This window comes from Lissotriton vulgaris, chromosome 9 (assembly GCF_964263255.1).
Source record: "Lissotriton vulgaris chromosome 9, aLisVul1.2, whole genome shotgun sequence".
NCBI classification, from domain to species: Eukaryota; Metazoa; Chordata; class Amphibia; order Caudata; family Salamandridae; genus Lissotriton; species Lissotriton vulgaris.
The window spans coordinates 548,347,983-548,365,855 of NC_141697.1; the positions used below are offsets into that span (position 1 = coordinate 548,347,983).

Below are 17,873 nucleotides of genomic sequence, written 5' to 3' on the forward strand. Positions count from 1 at the left end.
CAGGCCTGTTCCAGTGGGCCCCAGTAGCTGCAACTTAGCCCTTCCCAGTAACCACATGCACTACTGATCAACCAGGAAGCATGAAAAGGACACTGAGGATTTCCTGTCAGCAGCCAGAACCTCCAAGTTCTCTGCAGAAAAGCAAAAGTATTGTAAGGTGAACTCATAAGAAACAATATACCCTTAATCTAAGCAATGATAGGAAGTTTAATTTAGTTTATTGTTCAGTAAATTAAAAAACTAGCAATAGTCACATTTGCACACTTTTTATACATAATATTGCAGTTAAATGACTTATTACAACATAGTTAAAATGTAAATACTTCCTATATTATAACCACTAATACATTAAGTTAAAATGAAGAAGACGCCCGCTAGGAGACAGCCTATTAAAGTGCATTCCCAGAAAAACATGTTCCACCTCTTATTTCCACTTTGCTTAAAGTGCCTTAATTATTTCACGATATTCCCGGTGTTATTAGCCCCTGGTTTAAAGTAAATCGAGCTTCCCACTATAAGCTTTAAAATACCATATTTCTGTTATAGACAAACTTCTAGGCTTGGCATTGCTGAACACTAAATCTTTCACTACATTCCTGATGTTAGCAATGTTAATTAGCCCCTGATAAGTGAATTGAACTTGCCCATTGCCCATTGCAAGGTTTTAAAAAGCATTATATCTCTTTTACCCTTGTTGGCTAAGCACCTGAAAATCATCATAAACAGACAGCTGAATGCATTCCTCGAGTCTAATACAATCTTAGACCCCTCTCAGTCGGGATTTTGGCCAGGCTTCAGCACTGAGACTGCCATCCTTGCAGTTACTGACTCCTTGAGGCAGAAAATAGATGGCGGGGATTTGTTGTTTGATCCTCCTAGATCTTGCCGCTGCATTTGATACCATCTCTCATACTTTGCTTGCGGAGAGACTATATCTATGTGGTATCCGAGGTTCAGCCCTGAAATAGCTGAGAAACTTCCTCTCCGATAGATGGCAAAGGACAATGCTAGGACCCTATCTTTCGCAGAAATCTTGCTTGGACAAGGACGTCCCACAGGGTTCCTGCCTAAGTCCTATATTATTTAATATTTATATGGTCCCCCAAGCAAAAATTGGCAAACAGTTTGGATTCAAAATCATCTCTTATGCTGATGATACTCAGCTGATGTTTTCAATCGGCTCCGACTTGGAGGATGAGAAAATCCGATTTTCAGCAGGCATGCTTGCAATTTCTAATTGGACGACAGAGAACTGCCTCCAATTGAATCCCAGTAAGACTGAGATTATGCTTATGGTCAAAGTGTCAACCATCTGGACTCAAGAGTGGTGGCCTGACCAGCTGGGAACTGCTCCCATCCCAGCACAAGCTGTGAAAAACCTCGGACTGAAACTTGATTCAACACTAACCATGAAGGATCATGTGGCGGCCATGATTAGTTCCTGCTATTACAACCTTCGCCTCTTACACAGGATACTTCCCTACCTGCCAATTGATTATCGAAGTACCTTGGATCAAGCGATGGTGACAAGTCACCTAGATTACAGGAATGCAATGTTGCCGGAAGTGGATGAGACATTGCTTGCCAAATTGCAGGCAATTCAAAATACGGCGGCTAGGATGATCTTAAACCGTCCCCCAGGCTCTTCCTCGGCTCCCTTGCTGAAACAGCTGCACTGGTTACCAATAAAGAAGCATTCCTTCTCTAATATCTGCTGCCTCACCTTTAATGCTGTGAATGGCAAAGGCCCCCTTTACCTGCAGAAGAAATGTATAAAGCAGGTTTCGGGCTGAAACCTAAGATCTAACTCTTTGGCTTTGTTAAAGGTTCCTCGTATCTGTTTAAGCCGTACTGGGGAGAAGAGCTTTTTCATACCTCGACCCGCGATACTGGAACCAGCTTCCCATTGCCCTGGGAAAATGTACTTCCTACATTGTTTTTAGGAAACACAGAAAATTTTCCTTTTTAATATATCCATCTAATGTACCGGACTTCACCCTCACTTTACTAGGTAAGCGCCGAGATGCCTCCCGGTCGTTTGTGCTCTATAGAAAAGTAAATAACATAACATAACATTATATCTTTTTAAAAAATCTCTATACTTGACAGTACTGAACCGTAATTGTTTCACATATTCTAGATGTTCTTATAATAAGGACACAGCTTAGGGGCCCTTTAGCATGGCGGGTGGATCACCACAGCCGGTGGGGCGGTGGCGATCCGCCCACCAAAACACCCCAATGGACGGCCTTTTTAACCCCGCCTCATTAGCATGGTGGGGGTACCGTGGCAGACGGAAAGACCATCCACTGCTTTTCTGCCGGCAGGCAATCCTCACGTTTGCCTACCGGGCGGAAAAGGCCTGCAATAGGGTGACAGTGCCTGCAATCCATATTATGATGTTGGTGGTTTAATGCCTTTCCATGGCGGAGACACCGCCATTGAAAGGCATGCAGTGTTTACTTTTGGGGCCCGTAGCAGGCCCCCGGGGGTGTGGGGGAATGCACTTGGGGGGTACCCATGGTACCCCCCAACATTGGCATACACAAGGTGGCAGGCACCACGCAGTACCTGTCACGTTGTGCATGCCAATGCACAACATGCATATATTGCATTGTGGCTGGTGCTGCGTACAGCACTGCCCGCCACAATGCAATATATGCGGGATGCCACTGCCACGGTGGCATCCTAATTGCCATTGCTGGACCGCCGCACCTTTTGCAGGCGGTCCCATTTGCCGTTGTGGTGGCAGGCGGACAAAGTCCGCCCGCCATAGTAATGTTGCCCAAAGTGTCTTACAGTGCTTAACTACCCCTCCTGACTGAGTGTTAGATTGAATAGTAGGAAAGATTAAAAAAAAAAATTTACTATGCACATTTAGATAACTATCCCTCTGCAATGCCTATAAACTTTAGGAATCTTCTGGTATATTGTAAATTCTCTCCCGCAGGCAAGCAATTACTGCTTGGCGGCGTGTACGTATAGCATAATGATTAAAATCCTGTCTTAATAGGCTTCTACGTTCCTTCATTAAGGCTGGGCAAATGCAAATTATGAGATAGATGTCTTCTCTGTTATAATTACAGAGTCGGCATAACATTGTGTTACCTGTTTTTTTCCAGGCAGGAGCGTCACTACAAAATTGAAAATTGCCTAGCCGGAATCTCATGGGCTTTAGCTTTGCATTCAGTCCATTCAAACTTCCCAGATAGGAAGAGGTGTCAAAGGCTACATTCTTTCCCCAATAGGAAGTCTCTTCCCTGGGGTATCGGTCGAATACATCAGAGTACTAAACCAGTGAGGGAAGACTGGAACCACCAGAATCATAGAGCACTTGGACTATCGCTGATCTTTTGAAGAATTCTATGTATCAGAGAATTCAAGGAAAACATACAAAAAGCCTTCCATCATCAGTCTTCCCCTAGGAATATGTGCTGCCTGTCTTCAAAAGATGCAAAATTGAGTTCAGATTGAAATCAGCTGGAAAGCAAATATGGGTGGTCAACCCTAGGTTTTGAACATGGTGGTGTGGATTCCCTCTCATCTCTCTGTTTACCCTTCACCCCTCTCTACCTTTCTCTCCCTGACTACTCACGCTATCTGTCTTGTTTTCTGTATCTCACTTCTAATTTTTCCACTATCTCTAGCTCAGCACTCTCGCTTTACTTTTAAACTGTCTACATTCCTCTCTCAACCTTTCCTCTATCTTCATGATTGTCTCTGCCTTTCTCTGCTTCTACCTGTCTAACTCCGATGTCTTTCTATTTTACCTCTTTCTAACCTCACCCCGTGTACTATATACCCTAACACTCTCTCTACATTTCCTTGTCACTGTGTCTAGCTTTTTCTACTTCTGTACCTAATTCTAAAACAATATCTGTCTCGTTACAACTCTTTCTCTGCTTGTCTTTTCCACCCTATCTGTACCTTTCTTTCCGAGTATCTTGCTGTTCATTCTTTATATTATATCTATCCCTGCCTGACCTCTCTCACAACCTACTCTTTGTCGTTAACTCCTTTCCCCCCTCTATTCCCACTCACTGCACCATTTTCTTATTACCACTCTTTTTTGCTTGCCTCTTCCAACCTATCTGTATATTTCTTTCAGACTATATCGCTGTTCATTTTTTAAATTATATCTATCCCTATCTCACCTCTCTCTCAACCTAGTCTTTTTTGCCAACTCATTTTCCTCCTCGACTTTACCCCTCAATACACCATTCTCTTTACTTCTCTGTCCTACTCCTCTCCCCTGCCCCTCTCCTTTCTCTTACTTAACAGCCAGATATGGAAAGAGGAGGGGAGGGACAGGGTAGGGAAAAAGAACTAAAGAGACAGTTAACAGATTTCAACATGCTCAGGAATTGAATAGTCAAAACCGACAGAGCAGTGCTTGAATTTCTTATGTCTCACAAGATTGCCAGGTGATGAAAGAGACTTATCTATGTATAGGATTTTCGGCAGTTCAAACTGCAATTTCAAGTGCTATGGTCACATGTCTTATGTTACTATTATTGGCTGGCCACAATAAAGCCACAAAGTTGCCAATACCATATCACCTTTCTCTAGGACAACAACAAAGTGATGGGTGGAATTCTTGAAATAATGTCTGCCACTGGCAATCGCTTGGGCTGCATCCCAATCCATGCTTTTTCGCCCACGATGTCTACTCAGTTTAGAACCAGCCATATGCAAATCACCCTGCTAAAATGGTAAGAGTCTAGCCCAAACTGCCAATTCTGGTCATACCTGAACAAGAATACAAGCAACCTTGAACCGGTTCAAGGAGGACCTGGCTGGGTTCAAGGTCAAGACTGATTTGCATACAGCTGGGTCCAAACTGAGGTGTCGTGGAGTGCAAAATATTTATGGACAGTGATGCTGCCCAGAGTGATTGCCGGTGGCTGAGATTAATGAATTTTTTGTATACTTTAGTGTGCTGCCTTAAGTGGGACAAGTATGTCCAGACGTGGTTCTTGAAGACACTATGTCACTGGAACAAAGCTTAACCTGGTTGATGAGCCCATAACAAGGGTGAAACCAGTCATTGGTTGCTTGTGTTCGGGTTCAAGGAGAACCTGGCTTGGCAGTTCGGGCTGGACAGTTCCCATTGGAGCAGTGCCAAGACTTATTTGCATATAACTGGGTTGAAACTGAGGTGACCTTAGGTAATGCCTCACCTGGTAAAGGTTCTTTCTTCATAACCTTTGGAGTGACGTGTTGCTCCATTCATCAATCACACAGCCAATTCAAAATATATTTCACAGACTTCATTCACAATTAAATAATCCATTTTAACCCATTGAATCCTTCTTTCACTCCATAACTTTCTCTTTACTCTTTCCTTTCACGTAAAAGCTGCATAATACCCAATTTCTTCAAATGCCACAGTTATGCCTGTCCAGGTCTGTTTCTGTAGCACGTGGGATGCAAAATCCATTCTGGGCATTTATTTTCCCTTTTTCCAAATGCTTTTCGGGCTGGACAGCCCTTTGTCAGGGGTAGCTATATATTTAAATTAAAACTGCTATTAGCATTTTGTAACATTCAACATCAGACACAAGCTGAAGGGTGTCATTACGATGGTGTAATGATCGTAACCGCTGAGCCGTCGGTGGCGACCGTTACGCCATCATAACGAAGAATACCCCGCCATACCTTGATGGCGGTGGGTATCATGGCTGATGCAAAGTGAGTTTGCTGCTTTTCAGCCGGTCGGCAATCGTTATGTTCGCCGGCCGGGCGGAGCTGGGGCACTAATATGGTGACAGTGCCTAGCAGGCAACGCCAGCCATATTATGATGAGGGTGAGTGTTTGCAATGTTCAGCACTCCGTCCATCATCTCCTTTGCATTTGCATTATTTGCCCTAAATTGGCAGGGTTCCTTGCTCACTTTGCCACTGTATTCAAGCTAGCCTGGGTGATACCCCGAAACAGGTCCCAGGATGCCTGTTTCCGGTCCAGGGAAGACATGGCTTGGCAGTTTGGGCTGGACTGTTCCCATGAGGCACAGGGTCAAGACTGATTTGCATATAGCTATGTCTGAGCTGGGATGGCAAAGTGAGCTAAAGAATGATGATGGATTCAACCCAGATCTGTGACTGGGGGTGAGTGTTTGCAATGTTCACCACCCAGTCCATCATCTCCATTTGCGTTTGCTTTATTTGCCCTAAGTTGGCAGGGTATGCCCAGACGTGGGTCCCTTGCTCACTTTGTCACTGGATTCAAGCTAGCCTGGCTAATGAGGGGTGTTACCCCCAAAACCGGTCCTAGGATGCTTGCTTACAGTCCAACCCAGACATGTGACTGGGGGGTGAGTGTTTGCAATGTTCAGCACTCGATCTCTCATCTCCTTTTATTTGCTTAATAGTAAATTATTCCCCTCCGCAATTCAACATTTTCCCTACTGTTGCACTTGCTGGAGTGGGAAAAGTAATTTTATCTCCTCTGCTAACCAACACTTTCCCTACTGTTGCACTCCGTGGAGTGGGAATAATTGCTATCCAACACTTTCGTGATTGTTGCACTTGCTGGAGTGGGAATAGTAAATTATTCCTCTCCGCTAAACAACACTTTCCCTACTGTTGCACTACCTGGAGAGGGAATAGTAATTTTATCCCCTACGCTATCTAACATTTTCCCTACTGTTTCAGTTAATGTAGTGTAAATTTCCCTGTTGGTCCAATAAAGAGCTTCTCAAGGATTCCCCTGAGTGGTCTCTGCTTCTTCTAATCGGTGGAGGTTGGGTGGATATTTTACGCGTCAGCCAGAGACGCGGTACAGTGGCCCTGTTCTGCAAGCTGGCCTGAACATCACTGGATCTGCTCTTGTAGCTGTTTTTTTTGCTCCGAGGTATCGGAATGGTTCAGGCCCGCCTCCTAAGCTAAAACTACACAGGGGCGGCTGCTCAGCAGTTCGTGACTGCACGAAGGGTCGGGTAAATTCCGACCACTTCCCCTTCCCGATGGACATTTGGACTGAAAAGCTAGAATGTTATGGGGACCCGAGGAAGCCTGAGGACCATGGACTCACCTTCAACATTTTAAACCCCCCCCTTTTTCCCGATATTCCAGCGCTTATTGAGCACGGACTCCGCCTTTGGTACTCACCACCAAGATGCATTCTGGGGGCTGCAGTCTTCAGACAACGGACTGCAGCTGTGGGCAATCTGCAAGGAGGAGTCAGCTGATTTCCCCACTCAGGTTGAGGATCACAGCAGCACAAAAGGAGGGTGTCTGTGATTTCCAAGTGAGAAGGGTGTCTGATCTGCATTTTCTAATTCTTCCATCATTATTGGGGCTTCCAAAATGTATACCGTTTCTACGTCTAATTTAGGCAACTCACCTAACACATTTGGTATGATTTCCACAGGCCTCACTTGTTGACTAGTATATAGTTTAGTATAAAATTGTTGAAAAATAGCCAAAATCTCCTCTGGGTCCGACCTTGAGACCCCTTCATTATCCTTTAATGCTGCAATATTGCGGCTAGCTTCGTTCATCCGTAATTTAAGAGCTAAGCTTCTTCCAACAGATTCTCCATATTCATGACATATTTTCCACTGGGTCAGATACTTTCTTGCAATCTCCTCATCCCAAACCCCCATTATTTTGGCCCTTTTTCTAGCAACCTCATCCTCTAAGTCAAAAATAATGCCCTGATTCACAATACCCTGAGTCAATTTCTCCTCAGCCTGCTGTAGCTCACGATAATACCTCTTCATCTCTCTTTTAAGTTTTTTTTGATGGCGTAGCCCAAAGCTTAGAACCACCTCCCTGAAACAAGCTTTAAAGGTATTCCAAACAATGGTAATACTAGCAGAACCCCTGTTGGTTTAAAAAAATTCCTTTATCCAACCCGACATATGTTCCTTAAAATTATCATTCACACACTGCTTTCGGTCAAAAGAATTTTTTTTACACTCTCTGATATTTCCCCAACCAGGAAGTGTTAATAGAATGGGAGAGTGATCAGATGCAATTTTAGGAAAAATCTGCATTCTCGCCCTGGCCAAATATGCCATACCCGTAAAGAAATAGTCTAAGCACACTTTCTTTTTATGGGGGAAGGAGTAAAACATATAACCAGGATCAGTTGAACATAGTGTACTCCATACATCAACTAAGCCATAATCCTTCAGTATATTGAGCAGAGCTTTAAACACCTGTGGTTTACGACCTGTATAGCTATTTGGCCCTCCCATAAAATTGTGATTACTAAGATTTATATTCATATCACCACATATAATTAAGGGGGTGGGCCACGTTGCGAGCTCTGTATGTAGTTCGTCCATAATTACAGGGTCATCTAGGTTGGACCCATAAATATTACACAAAGTAAAGATACTGAGCCCCCCACCAAGTTTGACTATAACGGCCAAATTTATCTGCTAATGTTCGGCGAACGGAAAACATGTTTTTGTTTTCTAAAATGGCCACCCCCCGGATTGTAACTGATTGTTGCGAAGAGGCCAGAACAGAAAACCCCAAGTCTGTTAACAAATGAGGTTTACTCCATGGCAAATGTGTCTCTTGGACACAGACAATGTCAGGGTGAATATAAGTCAATTCAGACGCTACCCTCTTTCTTTTGTTAATGTTATTTAAGCCAGAGACATTAATAGAACATATTCGGATATCTCTAGCCGCCATCAAGCCACATAGCGGATTCCCATAAAATCGCCCTCAACTGAACAATACATTTGTACCCAGCAAAAAGAAAAACATGTGTTGCTTTTATTACCTTTTTAGTTACCTCAATATTTTTATTATTTGCTGAAACTGTGAATTTTCCAGCCACTTTTTCCCCACCACCGTGACCTCCCCTACCTCCCACATACCGAAAAACCCAAAACCCCCTCGCCCTCCCCCTCCTTCCCATTAACAAGGCTTCAGGACTTATGGTCCTGCAGATGCCAGCTGCCAGCTTCCCTGCGTTTGCCCACAGGCCTGCAACATGACTAATCTTCATTCACTAAAGGGAGAAGAAAATCAACTAAACAGGTAATGATCTTCAACCATGCTGCTAGTCTCCTAAATAAGGAAGTGAAAGAAACGGCTAGAGAGGACTAAATTTGATAAACAGCATTGCAAATTATATAGCCCTGAAACATTTTTCAAACATTTGACCAATTAACCATGTCAATCACATAACCAAAAATTCTACTAAATACAGTTCAAATGCTGTTCAAAAACTCTGTAGAAGGACCCGCTGTAGAAAAAAATTGAGTACGGTCTTGATATATTATCTTGAATTTTGCGGGGTTCATTAAATAAACTTGCGCCCCTTTAGCTTGAATCAGTGTAATTAATTGGCGAAGTTGCCAATGGGTTTCCATAGTATATTTACAAAAATCGGGTCTAACGAAGAATTCAAAACCTGAGCCAGTTCTCCGCTTGTCTGGGCGAGCAAGTTTAAAAACATCCTCGTAGGCCAAGAAGCTGTTGAACGAAATTAGCAGAACTCTGGGTCTGTCCATGTTTTGACCACCTGAAGCTCCAACAGATTGTCCGGTGCGCGCTCGATTTTTGAAAGGGAAACAATGGGCCCTTTCAATTTCTCTGTCCCAATCCCATTTACTTAGTTCAAGAAAAGCGTTTTTAAATAAATCGACTACAAATTTACGAGGGTCCTGACCCTCTTTTCCTTCTGGAACTTGTAACACCCTCAAGTTATTTTTTCATGCTCTATTTTCAAAATCCGCAAATTTACATTGCGTATCCTCTTTAATCGCCTGCAGAGAATCTCTCACAGCTTTCTGTTGCCCAACTTCGTCCTCTAAATTTGAGATGCGGGTCTCAGCATCAATAAATCTGGATGCAGAGTCAGCCTGTGATTTTACTAATCTGCGCACAGAATTCTGCAGTTTGCGGCAAAGAGTTTGAACCCTCTGACTTTCTTCCCTTGTCTCATCCTGTAGGGACATTATAGATTCGTAAATCAATGATAAAGATACGCCACCATCCATTACCTCAGGGATACCCTCCTGGGATTGATGCTGGATGGCATGTTCCCCCTTGTCTGTTTTTTTTTCCATGTTTTTGCGGACCGTAGCTGGACTATTTTCCACAATATCCACCGACTCATCCCTGAAGATACTGCTACAAGGGCTCCCCCCCTCCATGCTCATATGCTGAGCGTACTGTGAAACTAGGTCCTCACAAGATGAAGATAATGATTGTTCCGACAGGGAATAGAAGTCTCTGGATTCCGCATCCTGTTGTGTGTTTTGAACTTCCCGCCCAGCTACCTGAGTCTGAAGTGCATTATCATCAGAGTCCCCCTCGTCGCTGTTTGGTTGTTTAGAATGAGCGTCTACATTAATAGTTGTTGGTAGAAAAGAAAGAGAATTTTCTTCAGCTATCACAGCCGGTTTAGAACACACCTTTTCTTTTGGAGCATTTACAGCATTATTACTCTGTAGCCCTTTATCTACCACTGCCGACACATCTATCCCTACATCTCTAGCAGTTGTACTGGTTAGGGTAGCTTGTTCTATTGCCGCATTAGACAGATTTTTGACCCCTTTGGATTTATCCTTAACACCTGAGAAGATTGCTGGTATTGTCTTGTTTTTTTCGACACCCCCTGCCCCTATTTTTACTTTGGTATTGTCCTATTGGATTTTAACATTTTTAGTGTTAGTCTGAGGAGTAGCCACCTTTCTGCTCACCTCTGAGGGGGCACCATTCTCCACTTGCTCCTCCGGTGTTCGTGCCTTCCCCCTTGCTCCTTTGGGAGGCATGTCGCCTAAACGCCAACTTGCCACACAAACAAGACTGCAGTTCGAAAAAAGTGATTCAGGAAAGCGAACAGTCAGCGTTTTTCCCTCCCAGCTGAAGTTCGCTCGTGTGACTCCAATCACCACTCGGCTGCACCATCCGGCTCAGTCACCTGTGATGAAATCCTCCACGGCACGGCACAACGCTCCACCACTCCAACGCTCCACAGAGGCAGCGGCCTAGGCAAAGCTCACGGCGTATTCACCCTCCGCGGTACGGCACAGCACCTCCACCTCTGGCCACTACCGCAAGCACTTTCTATTAGTGAATACTTGCGAGGAAAAGTGTTTAAACTTCAGCAGCCTTTCCTCTCTCGCCTGTAGTTTCCTCCCGCGTATGCCTCGGACTGCGGGTTAGGCAGGGAGCAAGCAGCCTACACGTCCACTCGCGTGGGCGCCATCTTGCCTTTTTTCCCAACAGTAATTGCTTGAGAGAGTATGGCTCGGCCCTCCTCTGAGACCATGGCTAGCACTTGCGCAACCCAGTCCCAGATGGCATGGGAGTATTGGCCCAAGGGGAATGGATCGTTGGGAGCAAATCCCGGCTGAAGCACATCCGTCAAGTCTTGACTATCACTGAAAGTAGCCTACGGTCTAGCTTCCGATCGCACCACGATTGTGATTGAGGCACCCTCCACCATAGCCTCGGTAGAGGGAGAGGTCAGGTCAGCATCTGGGGAGGTGTCCAGTCCATTGTCATCCACTAAATCCTTTTAACAGTTGTCCTCTGGTTCTTCCAACTGGTATCCATAAGGTCCTGATGACCCCTCTCATTCATCAACCACTCCTGGCCTGTCATAAAAATAAGCCACTGATTCCGATTTGGGGAGTCTGCCTCCAGTCCGGGCTGGAGCTGGCATCAGACAATGCCCTTCCGTCTCCATATTGGGGCCGATAATGATGATGTGGCTGTGCCCCCACTGGAAGTCTATGGCCAGGATTGTCAGCACTGGAGCGAGTGCTGGGTAAGGTTGAGGTCACTCGACTGGCGCTGTTCCAGATCTGTCAATGGATCCTTGGGGCCCAACTGCTGCAGAGGGCAAACCCGCTGGCGGAAGATGAGTAGGGGACCCTCCCAGACCCGTGGGGCTCGAGGGCGCACCAGACTGGTAGGGTTCCCCAATAAGAAAGGTGCATGGCCTCAAAAAATTCCTAAAGTAGGACGGAGGACCCTCCGGCTCCTGGAAAGTCAGCAAGGTAGAGAGACGGCCCAGGTACAGGCTCAACTTCAGAGCTAGGCCTCAAGTGCTGATGGCTCGGCAACTGCTACGAAGATTTGCGCAGTAAAGTCGAAGACCGCTTCGATTTCTTCTTCTTTTTGTGGAACTTGACTTCCCCGCCGACTTGAAGTAGGACAACAATCATCCGGTCCCTCTCCGCAAGCCATCTCAGGACCTCCCTCGTGATTGAGGCCTGGAGCATCTCCGAGTCGATCGCCGTCGGGGGTGGGGAGTTTGAGGGACCACTTCCTCAGTGCCTTGGGGTGCATGGCGCAGCAGTCATCGCATGTCTTTGCGTCATGGTCATGCTCAAGATGCCATAGACAGACCAAATGTGGGTCCCTCACCAACCTCTGTCAATGACAGGCACCTCATGGCTTAAAACCTTCCTTTCTGGTAGACATCCTGCACGTCAGGAGACAAAGTCCTAAAAAGCTACACAAAAGGGTGAAAAATGGTCAGTCAAAAATAAGCATGGGCGAATTTTGCGAATCTCGCGTTCGCGAATTTTGCGGATTTGCGAACTCGCAATCCGCAAAATCCGCGAATTCTCGCAAATTTTTTTTTTTTTGTGTTCGCGCGGGTTTCTGCCAGTTCGCGAGGGTTTTGTACAATTTCGCAAACGCAAACTTGCCTGTCGGGTCGCAAGTTTTGCGAACTTGTTGTTTCTACGTGTCCAGCCTGTTTGGGACACTCTTCTTCATCACTGCCACTCTCTGTCACCACTGCCACTCTCTGACTACTCATGCCACCCTCTGGCCCACCCATGCCACCCTCTGTTTCATCACCGCACCCTCTGGTTGTCCAGTGTACATTATTTTCGGCAAAGCAAAGCACACCTTCCCTGCCTCAAGTGACCTGAATTAATTTGGGGCTGATTAATGTGTCACAGAATATTTTTTTAGCTGGCACCTGCTTCCTTAGTGCTTCCTGGGGTGGCACCTATATAGGAACCCCGCACCTCACTTCCGGCGTCAATGACTCCAAGCAGAGCAGAACAATGTCACCTACGGGTATGCAGAAGTACTGCTTATGAAAAAAAAAATTAATCGCCTGGGGAATTATTCCAAGGTAAGGAATCTGTGGATAGAAGTCTGTATCAGATTCAAGCATTCCACCCATCACTTGTTTGTATATTTAACCTTTCTCTAAGGGGCAGCACACACAGTAAAAGAGACAGTAAATCATCATTCTGCACATATGTGGCCAACTTTAGCTGTTTCGAACACTTCCAATGCACTCACACAACAGTCATAGCCATTGTCTTTCTCCTCTTGCGAGCAAATGGAAGGTAAATTGAGGGAGAGACGAGAAGAAGAGAAAGGTGAAAGTAGAGTTAAAGGAATGATCATGGCTGGGAAATGAGGACTGTGCCTTCTATCCTGGTAATGCACCCCAAAAGAGACTGCAGCAGGGGAGAATGCCATCTTAGAATGCTGATCATTCTTAGTACGGGATACCTTTTATCAAACATGTATTACAATAGCATACAATTATTGCCCCCTTCTTTTTATGGCAAATGTGTGGAGAGAATAATTCTGTGCTCTGACCTCAAGGTACTAAACATTTACTCCAAAGTGTTGCTCGACACCTCAGAGATGATATATATGTATGATAGTTTAAACCCTCAGCTTCACTGCCTTCAACCACACAGAACCAGCCAAAGTATTGGTGACAAAAGGAAATTTGCATCATGTTCAGCCCTGTGGGCACTGTGGCATGGATTGGTGACTGAAACTAGAGACTGTTGTACATCCATGTCCCACAGCTTCTATAGTTGCCTGTAGTAATGCAGTACTATGCCAATATTAAAAACTAAGAAAATATCATCTTTCTGTGATAATCTCGCTGTGATAATTGTGCCAGCAACTATCACAATTGTAAGCCCTGGTTTCGGCCAAAATGTCATATTTTGAGATGTGTCTTTGTCAAACTCCTGAAACCTGTCTTCTCTTTTAATCTCTGCAGTGCTTTTCTCGGCTGCTCTTACCGAGGACTTGAAGGACGGTCCCTCACATCATTTAGAAGGTTTAAACACGCAAGATGAATCCGTACCACTGCTGTCCCGGTCCAGAAGAAGTAAAGGAGGAGAGGAGTTCGTCATGTACCATGGAACATCAGTGCCCGCAGCATTTTCCATCCTCAACAATGGTTTCACGCCCTCTCAAGGCGGCATGCTCGGCCGCGGAGTCTACGTTAGCCGGGACATAAGAAAAGCACAAGCATATCCACTGAATTTACCTGCTAATGAGAGGGTCGTTCTGAAGCTCAAAGTCCGTGTCGGCAAAGTGAAGAAGATTGACAGGCAGGGCCACCCCTTACAGCTAACGTGGCACCAACATGGGTACGACACAGCCTGGGTACCACCCAACTGCGGCATGGTACCGAGTGGTCTGGAGGAAAGCTGCATCTGGGATCCCAAGAGAATCAAAATTGTCGACGTTGTTCAAGGTCCAGTTAATGCCATGCCATTTCTAAAGTCTAAACTTCCCAGATGAAAGCGTCACTGCGCTTACTGGCTGCCTTGTTAAAGTCAGATTTAAGTCTTAAAGTTAAGCCCGGTAAAGAAGGCGAGACAAAAATATCATATGTACTTGCCAAATGTTAATGCACCTGTGTCACTTCTGCCTGTTGCACAGAAAAAAACACATATATGAAATAAAGCAAACCCAATTCACATAGCATACTACCTGAATCATGTGTCATTCTGAGTGGAGGCTTGAATCAGTGAAGCAGGTAAGACTGTGGTGTAGTTCAGCCCTATAAGTTTAATAACACATGAAGGGGCTGGCCACAGAAGTCCTTGGAAAATTAGCAATCATAATTTATGAAGTTTCCATAAGGACCACTGTAAGCAAAGGGAGCAGGGAGAGGGAAATGGGTCTAGTTAGAAACAGCTGAGGATGTTTTTTTAGGTCTTACCTAGGCAGAAATTGCGCTGTCTCTTCGAGACATGCTGTGTTTAGTTAACAACTTCTTTTACCCTTAATCATTAGTGCTGTATTATTAAACAATATTTATTCAGCAAAGAACACAGCCATAAAAGATACAATACATTAAAACAATATCACATTCATTAGGAGGAAACATATTTAATTATAATAAATTATATTAAAGTGACATCGGACGATACACAATCCTCATTAAAAAAAAAATCTGACATGTACACAGGTATAAATGCTTGTCAAATCCCTATGTACTCTGTCATCATAAAACCGTTCACAAATCCTCCCTCAGATTCAATCATATCTGGTTTTCCTAGAGGTTTTCCGGGCCTGTCTAAATCCCATTTCTTTTAAATACGGTTTAAGATACATTCGCCTTGAGTACGTAGAATATTTGCATAAAAAGACACACTTTAAAATATCCTGAGGAGACTTATTGTCTCAGCCACAGGGCCATCTGTCCTTGGCTCGAACAACATAGCCAGGTCACTAAATGATGAATGTTAGAAATGGGATCCCTGGCTGGCCAGGGCTTGCGCCAAAGTCAGTCAGAGACCACCACTCCTAAGTCAGGGCAGGGCAAGGGAGTTACACGCCAAGATAACCCCTGCTCACTCTCTAGGTAATGAGCGCGAGCAGCAAGGCTAAACTTGGAGGCTATGTAGGTTAAGTGTTTGGGCGCGCACCCAGCAACAACACCCAAGGCCCACCACAAAGGAAACTCCACACAAGGTTATATATAAAAATAGCCTTTGTATTACACCAAAACACATTAGATGAAAACACACACTTTACAATGTGCCAACAGGCACGGGCAGAATTTACAGGGGATATGCACAAGACAGGGCCACATGGACCACTGTCAGGAATCAGCACTTTTAGAACTAGCACTTGGAATATCACTTAGAACATAGCATAGAAAATCACTGTAGCACAAATTAGCACACAACCAGTAACTACTGGTAACCAGGTAAGTACCACCTACGCAACCCTAACCACCTTAGGAACAGGTCACGCAGGGAACCAGGACCTCACTAGCACCACCTGTACTAGCAAGAACAACCACCTAAGTATCACAATACCTGTAGGGGTATAAGCACATAACACATGATGCATAACATACATTCAGAGGTGTAGGGAAGGAAAACACATGATGCATAAACAACATATTCAGCGGTGTATTAAAGAACAATTACGCCAACTCACATAAGTCACCACCTGTGACTGTCCCTAGGCCAACTGGCCTTGTTGGGACTAGGACGCCCTGTGTCCCAAAGTCAGGGGCCTAAACGTGGCAGCTGCCCACAAAGTGCTGGGCAGCTGTGTAGCAATTGATGGGGCCAGCGTTGGAGCCTCCCAGGCTCTGAACAAAGGAAATGTCCCCTAAAGCCTCTCAGGGATCAAATGAAACCAATCTGCCCCCACGAGCCTCTCTTAGGCTCGAAAACAACGTGATGCCGCTACGAGCCTCTCTGGCTCCAATGAAGCATATGCCCCACTTTGGAGCCCCCCTCCTGGGGACTCGAAGCAACTATGGCCCCCAAGAGCCTCTCAGGGCTCTTCACAATGACATGCCGCCTTTTGGAGCCTCTGGGCTCTAAGACCACTTGCCCCGTCGTTGGAGTCCCTCGTGGGGGACTCGAAATACACTTATGCCCCCAAAAACAAAGGTAGGACTTAGCAGGAGGGGGGCGGGCACCGGCAACGTGCCCCGACGCCCCCTCTAGCAGTAATGGCCCCTGGAGCCCCTTGTGGCTCTGCAGACAAGGGAGCACTTCACGGAGCGGAGAAGGGACGCCCGTATTCACCAGCGGATTAGTAGGCGGCGTCTCCTCTCAGCTCCTGGGCTGCGGGGCTCTCCCTCCATCTCGGGAGCCCCGCTGGGAGATGCCGACTTCTGCGTGGAGCCTCCGAGGCTCCGGACCTCTCCTCCAGCGCGTCCCAGTGCGGAGTAGGCACCCACCTGGGTCTTCCGGTTTCCAGGGACACCGGGACGATCCCGCCGGTCTCTTTGGCCCGGGGCGGGCCTTCCTCTGCTTCCGGGGCTTCTGGACGCGCTGCATTTGGGCGGTTCACTCTGCTTCCGGGTCTCTGGAGGGCACCTTCGGGTCGTCGCAGGCAGTGCGGCGGCCCCGAAAAAGCTGCTGGTGGCACAATCCGGGGTAAGCTCCCGATAATTTAAATAAATCAAACAAATATGCGGCGTGGGCAGCCGCTAGAGCAGCAAAATGCAGGGTGGGCACCTGCCTTACAAAAGTGCTCCCAAGCGCTCTAAGACGATGAACAGCGCTCCCAGGTGCCGCTGGACAATAAAGCGCTCCCAAGCGCTATAGGCACAGATAAAGCGATTCCTGGCGCTAGAGATGAAGCCAGCGCTCCCAAGCGCTTTAGGACAAAGTACCAGCGCTCCCAGGCGCTGGAGGGGTGCCACAGTCCAGCAGAAAGTCCTTCCAGGAACACAGCAAGGCAGGGGGGGGGGGGGCAAGGCTGGGCCCAGAGCCAGCTCACTGGGCCTCAAGGCAGGAAGGCAATCCAAGTGGCGGTCCTCCTGCCCAGCAACAGCAGCAGTCCCCTCAGGATCCTGGCAGAGAACCCCTTGCAAGGGGACACAGCCCCTTTTTATACTAATAAATCCTTTGTCTGTGTGTGCAGGGTGGGGGAGAAACCAGTCGCAGCTGGTTTTGGAGCACCCTTGATGGCTCAACCACTCCTTTCATTCACTAGGGAGGCTAGGGTCATTAGACGCACCACAGGGGGCGGAGCCAGCATTGTGTGGGGAAAGCCCAGCCCCATTCAGGAACCAGGTGCAGCCCTCCCTCACATCACTCATGCTGGTTTCTCCACTCACTCCTGGGCAGACCCATCCAGACTTCCTGGAGCCAGGCTCCAGCCAATCATGTGTCAGCACACTCACTACACACGTACGC

General features: G+C 46.2%; 1 protein-coding gene across 1 annotated transcript in view; it reads left to right on the top strand.

The window, feature by feature from the left end:
• The window catches only part of LOC147691760 (uncharacterized), a 45,157-nt gene extending 30,520 nt beyond the window's left edge, over positions 1–14,637 (top strand). Inside the window, exon 3 of the mRNA XM_086938051.1 lies at positions 13,970–14,637. Within this exon, the coding sequence (XP_086794177.1) occupies positions 13,970–14,499 (530 nt within the window). The 3' untranslated portion in view covers positions 14,500–14,637. The remainder of the gene's footprint in view (positions 1–13,969) is intronic.
• Positions 14,638–17,873: the final 3,236 nt, after the last annotated feature.